We start from the raw sequence: 10,918 nt of genomic DNA, 5'->3' as shown, positions 1-10,918 counted from the left end.
CTTGAATTTTGGGGGTTTCAGTTTGTAAAAACCATTTGTTTAGATAAATGTAAATGAAATGTGGTTTATTTTCATGTATTTAATAAATGTAAAGCTATGGTCAGAAACAGACAGAATTAGCTTGCCGAAATTCCTTAGTGAAATGGTCAATAAATGTAAATATTGATTTTTTTAATCAACGAGATAACAAATCTGGTGCAAAAAACAATATTGGTGAATTAAAATGTTTTCTTTTTTTCTTTCTTTTTGTAAAGTAAAATGTTCTATTTCAACGACTTTGTAAACACACATTTCTACAGTTTGGGAGGTATCAGAACCCTGAGGAGCTTCCATTCTTTCCAGTTTATGCACAACCTCGCTTAGCACCTCCCCACAAATTTCCAAATGTAATTATCCTTCTCTAATCCTAATCAATACATTAGTCATCTGTAATTAAGGGCTAATGCAGCTTATCTTTCCAAAGTTCTTGTATCCTCCTGCTGCTTCAACCAATGTTAGTAAGATAATATGGGATATGTACTTGAATGACTTGCTTCCACTATTCACCACAAAAGCAGATGATGGAAATTATCAACAAATTGCAGCATCAGATCTTATATGTTTGCAAGTAAGAATGTTCATATTTTAATTTAAACAGATTAATTACTTCCATTTTGAAATATTTTCATTCATATTTAGAATTATTATGCTTAAACAGGCTCTCTCCAAAAGAATTCATTATGGCAGATATGTAGCCGAGATTAAATTCAGAGATTCACCTCATGACTATATACCTGCTATAAAGGCTAAGGTTACTCGTCTCCCCTCCATCTCTTATTAATAAAAGTACTAACTTTATATAATCTTTCATAGTTTCATGTAATAAATATTTATTATTCATGAATGCAGTTAACTTTATATAATCTTTCATGTAATAAATATTTATTATTCATGAATGCAGGATAGAGAAACTCTGCTGACTCTGCTAACATTTACCAGTGTTGAAGAAGCAGTGGTAAAAAGGGTGTTTAAGAAGGCTGAGATATTTGGGCAGATCGTAAATTTAGGAAATAATAATGTAACGGGAGACAAAAGCAAAGGAAATGAAATTAAATACAAAGTGGATCCGTATGTAGCTTCTAAGCTGTATCAAGAATGGGTGATTCCATTTACAAAGCAGGTGGAAGTTGATTATCTTCTTAATCGCCTAAATTGATAAAAAAGAGTTGTGTATCATCTGATAGCAATAAAAATCTTCATATGCAGCATTATAAATTGCAGTTGCATTCATATATAACTTTATTAAAAATGCATTTTGCTGCACATTAATATAGTAATTCAGCTGTGGCATAAAACATTGTCATATAGCTTTAGTTAAAAATGCAAAAACTTGATGGCTAGTTTTAATTGTGGAATCACGCACAACAAAATCAAGCTAGCCAAAAAGTGCAACACCATGAGATAAAACAAAAACAAGCTATAAATATGAACCTCGAAAAGTTAATTCTCTTTAGTTTTCCAATTTTTTGGTCTTAGTAGCTGCCTGAAATTTTATTTTAACACACAAAGCAAAATGGGCATTTCGGCTTTTCTCAACAACTTGTTCATAAGAGTACAACAATATTGTCAAAAACCTGTTCATAAACTTTTGTAAAACACAAAGGGAAATATACAGTACTGTAACTCGAAGAGTTGGAACGAAGAAGCTTCAAGAAGAAAGAAATTTCACTTGGGATCCACACTCTTAGATAACTTCATGATGAAAGGAGCCCAAAAAAGGGTGAATCTGATTTTCTTAATTCAAGTTATAGGGAGCTTAATTTGCTAGAAGATTGATAACTCTCAGTCTAACATTTAGTGATATTGTTAGACCTTTGATACAAACCGGCCACCATTGTGATGAGAATTTTAAAAATTAGCCACTAAACCATACAAATTTACCTTATGAAACCATTTGCAAATCAAAGATAGGGCCTTTGTAGTCTTTCAAAATGAAATTTTAGAGCCTCATTCCCTAAATTTTTTTCCTTTCACCTTCACCTGAACCGGATTATGAATATAATTTAAGGAACCCAATCTTAGTAGGATTACAAACTTAAGAAAAGCATCAAGAACCATCAGAAATTGAAGTTTCTAAGATTTTTTCATATTTTTAGACCTCTAATACAAACCAACCAACATTGTGAAGAAAATTTTATAAATTAGCCACTGAACCATACAAAATTAACTCAATAAACCTTTTGCAAATCAAAGATAGGGCCTTTGTAGTATCTCCAAATAAAAATTCTTGAGTCTCATTCCATAATTTTTTTTCCTTTCACCTTCACTTAAATCAAATCTTAAATATAATTTAAGGAACTCAATTTTAATAGTATTACGAACTTGAAAAAAGCTTCAACAGCCATCAAGAATTGAAGTGTCTCAGATTTTGTCATATTGTTAGACCTCTAATACAAACCAGCCAATATTGTGAAGAGAATTTTAGAAATTAACCACTGAACCATGCAAATTTATCTCAAGAAACCTTTTGCAAATCGAAGATAGGGCCTTTGTAGTCTCTCCAAATAAAAATTTTGGAGTCTCATTCAACAAATTTTTTTCCTTTCACCTTCACCTGAACTGAATCATAACTATAATTTAAGGAACCCAATTTTAGTAGGATTATGAATTTTAGAAAAGCACCAAGAACCATCAGAGATTGAAGTGTTAAGTTCTCTTCTTTAGAATGATTAAAGAGAGAATTCATACTCATGTAAATTCCCTCATTGTGCTGCCCTTAACTGACATTGAAAAAATAAATCATGAATCATTTTGCGAGTTCAAATAAAAGCTAACATTGCATAATAGCTTTAATGTGTTGCAACTCCTTTGAAAGAGAGATTTTCCTCAAATTGTGATTGCAAATGCTATCATAAGAATTACGACATCACATAAAATACAAAGAAGTAATTTTAAAGAAGTCACCAAATAGTTTTCATCAAACAAATAGAATTAAGAACGTTGATAATAGATAAACTCGTGTCTCTTTTATTCTTTGGAAAGGTAGATTATTATTGAAATCCCTCATAGCTAGCTCAAAATGGAGTATTTTCTAGTTGCCTTCTAAACTTTATACCCCTTATTTTTGTCAAAAAACTGTTCATAATAACTTAACAATTTTGTCAAAAACTTGTTCATAAGCATTTGTAAAACACAAAGCAAAATGTACAGCACAGTAACTTGAAGAGTTGAAACAAAAAAGCTTCAAGAAGAAGGAAATTTCATTTGGGATTTGCACTCTTAGATAACTTCATGATGAAAGGAGCCTAAAAAAGGGTGGTTCTAATTTTCTTAATCCAAGTTATAGGAAGCTTAATTTCTTAGAAGATTGATAACTCTCAGTCTAAGATTTTGTGATATTGTTAGACCTCTACTACAAAATAGCTAACATTGTGAAGAGAATTTTTGAAATTAGCCACCGAACCATACAAATTTACCTCAAGAAACCATTTGTAAATAAAATATAGAGCCTTTATGGTCTCTCTGAATAAAAATTTTAAAGTCTCATTCCGTAGTTTTTTTTTTCCTTTCACCTTCACTTGAACCGGAATTTAAATATAATTTAAGGAACCTAATTTTAGTAGGATTAAGAACTTGAGAAAAGCATCAAGAACCATAAAAAATTTAAGTGTCTAAAATTTTGTAATTTTGTTGGACCTCTAATACAAACCAACCAACATTGTGAAGAGAATTTTAAAAATTAGACACTAAACCATACAAATTTACCTCAAGGAACCTTTGCAAATCAATGATAGGGCATTTATAGTCTCTTCAATAAAATCTTTGGAGTCTCATTCCAAGAAATTTTTTTCCTTTTACCTTCGCTTGAACTGAATCTTAAATATATATTTAGAAACCCAATTTTAGTAGGATTACGAACTTAAGAAAAGTGCCAATAACCATGAGATATTGAAGTGTCTAAGATTTTGTCATATTGTTAGACCTCTAATACAAACCATCCAACATTGTGAAGAGAATTTTAGAAATTAGCCAATGAGCCATACATGTTCACCTCAAGAAACCTTTTGCAAATAAAAAATAGGGCCTCTTTAGTCTCTCCAAATAAAAATTTTGCAATCTCATTCCACAAATATATTTCCTTTCACCTTCAGCTGAACTAGATCCTAAACATAATTTAAGTAACCCAATTTTAGTAGGATTACAAACTTGAGAAAAGCACCAAGAACCATCAGAACTTGATGTGTGTAAGATTTTGTCATATTGTTAGACCTCTAATACAAACCAGCCAATATTGTGAAGAGAATTTTGTAAATCTTGACACACCTTAATTCTAAGTGCAAGGGCTCTAACGCAAGTGTACTTATGGCATTCATAATATTGGATTTTGAGTCTAAAATATCAATCCCATATGGAGTGAGGTAGGTAGACTTAAGAGAATTTCTAGCCTACTAAAATTATTCTTAGCCTGGAAGTAAAGTTGGTTTTAAGTTGTGCTAACTAGTTCTACAAAACAACAAACTACTATTGAAGGTTTACTTCTACAGAAATCCTACTAAATATATTTGAATTGATGAAATTCAATATATAAAATTACTCTCCCTTACAATGATATAAGTAGTGTGTAGGGATAGGGAAATGAATACTTAAAATTTTAATTGTGGTTAGTGACAAATAGAAGCAATTCTCTTCTTTACCCTCTTCTGAGTTCGTAAATAAGTTTTCTTAAACTAGTTTTAATTCCTTAAACCTCAATTTGAACCCATCAAAGATTATTTTCTTATCTATTTGCATCTCTCTATAGTTTACTTTTTCTTCATATCGTATAGTTCAACATGAATATTCTAGTCATTTTTCCATAGCTCTCTCGATTCATTGAGGATCACAATATATTTTAATGAATCACTTGGCCAGAATGAAAAGTAAAAAAATATTGAAAGAATACTCATCACATTAAAGATTGAAACCCAATTCTAAAAGCATTCTAAAATTTGTACGCAACTAACACAATTATTACAAGAGAAAGGTGAAAAGACTTCTCACAAAGCATAGAAAAAACACCACAGAACGTCTTTAACAGAAAGTAAATCCAATTGGTAATTGTGTTTTGTAAAAGTAAAATAAAAGAAATGCATAATACTTAGCTTCTTCCTCTTCATAATGCTCTAAAAATGCTCTCCTAGGATCTCCTAGACCCTTACTGTCGTGTTGAATTCCCTTCTCACAATACACCTCTCAAATATCACAAAACTCTCTAAGTAAAACCCTAATTCTTTCCTACAGTAAACCCTGCTGTTCTACTTCTTCTCCACAAAAATCCTCCTCTAATTCTTCACAAAGAACTACTTTTAATATGTTAAATAACTCCTCATGTCATGAAGAGCGGTTATGACACTTAGGGGCCACTGGACTAGCGCTTAAAGGCCACAGAACTGGAGCCTAGTCGTTGGTTTCTCTGTCTGTTGTGTTGTGCATTGAGGCCTAAGCACCCAGGTAAGTGGCACTAAGGTGCTTGCTAGGAGCGCCTTGATGCCCGCCTAGGTGCATGTCTCTTAAATCTCCAACTGCTTCATATCAGCTTCGCTTCGCTCCATTTATTCCCCACTTCAATTCACTTCTACTACATGTTGTATCTATAAGAGAAACAAAAAAAATAACATTCTTTAAAGTGCAATTTCATTCATAAAAATGTGCAAAATATAAATAGAAGTAAGCATGCTTTTCTATACAACAAAATCCCCAAACTTAAAAGTTACTTGTCCTCAAGTATTATTAGAATTTTAAAACCAAATCTATTAAATTGAGGAAGTGTGATTAATTAAATTTATCAACAAATTTACATCAAGAAAACTCGTAGTACAAATTTAAATTAACCCTGGTAGACAAGTCTAGCCCTAAGGTAAAAATAAACCTTTCATTTAACTAAAAAAACTTGATTTTTTACTCAATTCACAAAGCAATTAATAAATGTTAACTAAAGTAATTTAAATGGTGGAAAAATATAATTTAACACTCCATTTTAAAAAGAAATACAAATACATGTTTATTACACATAAGCTTAGGAATTTAATAATGTTTCAACTTTAAGAAGAATCTAGTGAAACTAAATTTTGATTAGGCTTGTCCTCAAGCTTCTCCCCACTCAATATTTTTCTTTTAATCACTTTTTTTTTCTTTATTTATGATGTGTATGTCAATCCTTAGCATTATTTTTAGGGGTATTACTATGTTTAGATAGGCCTTTAATGGTTTTGAATTCCACCATCAACTTCCTAAAGTGATGCCTACCACACTCCTTCGCTTTAATATGTAATAGTTGAAACTATTACTTAAATAGAGGCTTAATTCATATGAAGTATATATCTATGGATACCTAGTTAAACAATTCTATAAATCTTTGCAAAAATATATATTTAAACCATTTTTCTACATGTTGAGTTGTCCTTACACTAGCGTAGCGTCATTTACATAGAATTTAAAATAAAGAAACTATGTTTTTTTTCTTAAAATTGCAATAATTTTAAATTGACACCACATACCTCAATTACTTTAAGCTTAAAAATTCCAGTATGTATTATTGAGGACAAATAAAGTTAAGCTTCTTAAACATTTCCCTCCCCCCTCCCACCGTCAAACTTAACTTTTAATATATTAAGCAATGTAAAGCATGAATATTAGTAGGGATAAAATAGTGCATTAATACCTTCACCATATTTGCCTATAAAAAAATTACCAAATGTAAGCAGAAAATAACAAGTACGAAGTAGCAGGTAAACTACCACAAAATAGGGTAAGAAGAAAACAAATGAAATTACACCAAAAAGATTTTAAGTATTAATTACCAAATGTAAGCAGAAAAGAACAAGTACGAAGTAGTAGGTAAATTACCACAAAATAGGGTAAGAAGAAGACAAATGAAATTACACCAAAAAGATTTTAAGTATTAGAACAAATAGCTAAAAAATAATGGTCCACAACGACAACTATATACTAACCAGAGTAAACTCAATAACAACATCAAGAAATAACAAAATTTTGTTCAGTACAATCACATAACAACAAATAAATATATGTTCAGTACATCCACAACACAAGCTAATACGTCCACAAAACATAAAATTAATTCTACTCCTCATCCTCATCATCACAAGAGTCCTCTTCCATTGCTTACTATGCACATACAACTAGTACAGGAGATATACAAGAAACTTTATCGCATTATCTTCACCTAACCATTAATTCTTCCTATATATTTCTACTTGAGCTGCTTGGAACTTTGCATGATGATCAAATCAATTTTTGTACTGTCCATCCAAGTTTGAGCAATGCCCAACAAATATGTACACTTTTCTATCCAAATTTCAATATCATTCTCTACTTTTTTCAATTTTTGTTAAATACACCCCTAAAAGTAGTAGGTTGTCGGCGATAAGAAGTAGAAGAGCAAGGTTGTCCTATATCTGATTCTTTTCAAAAATCTACATGTCACTTGTATAACTAAATTTTTGATGTGGAGATTGGCTTTAATGGTTGAAGAATCTTCTCACCACTACTAATAACAACTTCCACATACTGGTAAAATGGATAGATAAAACATGGATGCCCCAAACCACGAGCCAATCTTCCTTTTGTGGAATTTACAATAGAATGATGAAGGATGGAACTTCATGAATAGGATTATCATTATGGATACAATACTTCAATAAAGCTTGATCCATAGTTACTTCACTAGTATTGGTAGAAGGAATCTATTAATTGAACTGAAGAAGTGTCAAGTCTTAGATATTTTATTAAATTTGGAAGTAGGAAGTTTGATATGAACTCCCTCACTAACTTTCCACTCTTCTCCACCATCAATTAAGAATTTCACAGCTTCCTCAAGATAAGGTTTAAATAAAGTAGAATCGACATAAGAGCAATAAGGGAGATCACTCAAATACAATAATGCATTAATGCAGAAAGGAGAAATATTTACATAAGTTTCTCTCACAAAAATAAATCCATCCAAAGCTTCAAGTAGATTAGCATACAATTCTCTTATAACTCGTACCACAACAACAGAGGTGTTATAACATAAATTTTCTCATTTCTTACTTTAGTTGTTCTTTCCACCTCTCCCTTTGGATTAACAAATCCTCTCTCCAATGTCAACTTTTTTGACACTAAGAGGTCATTGTATCGTTCCTGAACTTTAGTGCGGACAAACTTCTTCTTATCATAAGAGGATTAGGATTTTCAACCCTTAGGTTTGGGGGTGATAAGAAAGTGATTACAACACAAATTAATGGATTTAAGATATGATGTGGATCCAAAATATATGCTGGCTATGGGCTTAATCAAACTTACATCACGAAAGTCCCCTATTCTTCACAATCTTCCAAAAACCTTAAAAGTTTCCAGATGAAAAAAAGAAAAGGAAGCTCAAGGAGTGAAAATTTACCTAAGGGAGATGGTTTCCACACTCCAAAGTTTTAAGAATTGATGAAAATTTGAAGGGAAGGAAGAACACTGAGTCTCACCTCTCAATCGCAGAAGAAGGGTCAGGAGGAAATGTTGCAAAAATGACCTAAATCATGTCAATTTAGGCATTTTGACGAGCAGGAAGAAGCAATGCCTAGGCGGTGTGATAATGGTGCCAAGGTTCTACCCTTGCTTTAGGTGCAGTTCCTTGGCACTGATTTATATCGCCGCCTAGGACCCAATTCGGCTCCTGACACTTTGGTGCTAAGGGCATTGAGGCCTACTTGCTCGACCTAAATTTAATCCAGGTCTTTTAAACTCAAATGTTGATCCTCCTCAAGTCCCTCATCATACCAATAAACACAAAAAAAATAAAGATAAATGAAGATCACTCATCCTCCTTCTCATCACATCTCCCTTCTCCACTTCCTCATCTCCAACGGAATCTCTTTTCATTTAACTGCCAAATTCATGTAGATATTATTGTAAATATGTTTGATGAAATATTACCTTTACTGTTGGCTTATGTGTTGCCAACCCTTAGTACTAATGTCTGTCAGTCGCCAAATTGTTGTTTGAAAAAATATTTAATATATATATATATATATAAAATTGAAAAATAATATTTTAATTTTGAAAATACGAGACCGAACAGATCTTATACATGAAATAGCTTAAATAAACGAGCACAACACCACAAGCGATACGTCTATCCCGAGGGATAGATGCATTACTTGATAGTACAACTCAATTAAGTAAATTAAGGAATTTATGTCATTTTTTTTGGTCTACGAAACATCTTATGTTGACCAACAAGTTATCTTATCTAATATAGAAGATTAGATAGGGTTTATATTAAGCTGGGTTCTAAAGTTTCTTATAGAGGCAAGCCCCTACATTTAGTTACATATTAAGTAATCAAAGTCGCTTAAGAATACTCTCGATTCATATCAGTGGTTTTGCTTTCAAGAATTTTAAAGTTTAAGTTTTTTCATGCTCCCCTAGCATGTGTTGTTTTATATTAATTTAATTACTCTGAGACTGCGCCAAAACGCAGTAATTTAACATTCAAAAGATGGTCAAAAACTTGACCCAATTTATAATTAGTCGCTAATATGCAAAATTAAAATGTTATAAAATATAGCAAACAGTTCACACACTATAGGTTCTACGCAAGTGCAACTATCGCTTTAAGTAATATAAGACTTTCTTTGAAAACCTCAATATCAATCCCACAAAGAAGTGAGGAAAGAGGTCTTTAGTCAAATTTTAGTCTACTACTATTAGTCCTTAATTTAGAATGTCGATTAAAATGGTATTTTATCTAGCAACTACTCCTAAATGTGAATGTAAAATGTGAGGATAGTAACTATTCCTAAATGTAAATAATTCTAAGGATAACCCTTTCTGGATGAATTGATTTGCAGAATTTTAAGATGTTAAAAACTACTATTCTGATGTAGTGAATTGGATAATGTAAAGGAATGAGATACAGATACAATAATTATTCTATGTCAAATAGGAGTAATTTTAATTCTCTACCCATATTTAGTGTTATAGAAAATTATTGGCTAATCTCAGGTTTAGTACCTAAATCTAGGCTGAGAGGATACTAGCTCCCACTGCCCTTCCCCTGAAGGCTAACGCTCGCTTTAGTTCTTAAACTCTAAGACTAAATTGGGGATTTTAGTCTGTCACCCTAAAATCTCCAATTTTACGCCCAACAATATATATATTTCCCTATTTATTTGCACTCAACCGCCATGAATTTCACCATCCATGGAATTTGAATGTGGTTCCACTTTGTTGAGAATTACACGTTACACTGTCCTCTCGAGTTTCAATATAATTACAATGAATTTTAACACTACAACGAGCCCTTACCTCCACTTTGTTGAGAGTTACACTGCCCTCTCGAGTCTCAATATAATTACAATGAATTTTAACCCTACAACGAGCCCTTATTTTAATGTAAATGAAGTGCAAGTAAAAACCATCAAATTTATAACTAAAGTTTCTTCTAGCATGCATCCCAATATCCTAAACATAAATCCTAATCATTAAAAAAGAAAGGTAAAAGGAAACTAACAGTATAATCTTCTCATGCCACTGTTTTCAAAAAAGAAGAAAGAGTAAGATAAATACATCACAAAGCATGAAGAAAACACAACAAAAAACTTCATTAAATCAAAGAAAATCCACTAGATAAGTGTTTACAAAATCAAACAATAATGAAGCACACAATACTTAGTTTTTTCCTCTTGAAAGAAAGATGAAAATCTCTCCCACAAAGTCTCCCGTTGATCCGTGCAATGCTAGAACATTTCCTTACAGATTCTCTTAAAATCCCCTCACCAATCTCACCAAAAGTAGAAATCTACATTTTTACTCTTATTCAAAAATCTCTAAACATTCTCCATGTTTTCCCCCTCACACACACCACTTATTCTGACATCAAAGCACTCTATTATAGTGTATGGAA

General features: G+C 31.8%; 2 protein-coding genes across 6 annotated transcripts in view; both read left to right on the top strand.

The window, feature by feature from the left end:
• The window catches only part of LOC110030265 (endoplasmic reticulum oxidoreductin-1-like), a gene marked incomplete at its 5' end in the record, with an annotated part of 78,798 nt that overhangs the window by 1,486 nt on the left and 66,394 nt on the right, over nt 1–10,918 (top strand).
• On the top strand, nt 300–1,241 carry LOC110030267 (chorismate mutase 2-like; the record flags this gene model as incomplete). The annotated part of the gene is given in 4 exon segments (XM_020732899.1): nt 300–386; nt 464–607; nt 698–790; nt 941–1,241. Coding segments are annotated over 4 exon segments (579 nt in total), but the record flags the coding sequence as incomplete, so codon positions are not given.

The sequence above is a fragment of the Phalaenopsis equestris genome, unplaced genomic scaffold (genome assembly GCF_001263595.1).
Source record: "Phalaenopsis equestris unplaced genomic scaffold, ASM126359v1 Scaffold000691, whole genome shotgun sequence".
NCBI classification, from domain to species: domain Eukaryota; kingdom Viridiplantae; phylum Streptophyta; class Magnoliopsida; order Asparagales; family Orchidaceae; genus Phalaenopsis; species Phalaenopsis equestris.
Note: the sequence above shows the minus strand (reverse complement) of the source record. Positions and strands in the feature narration are given on the sequence as shown.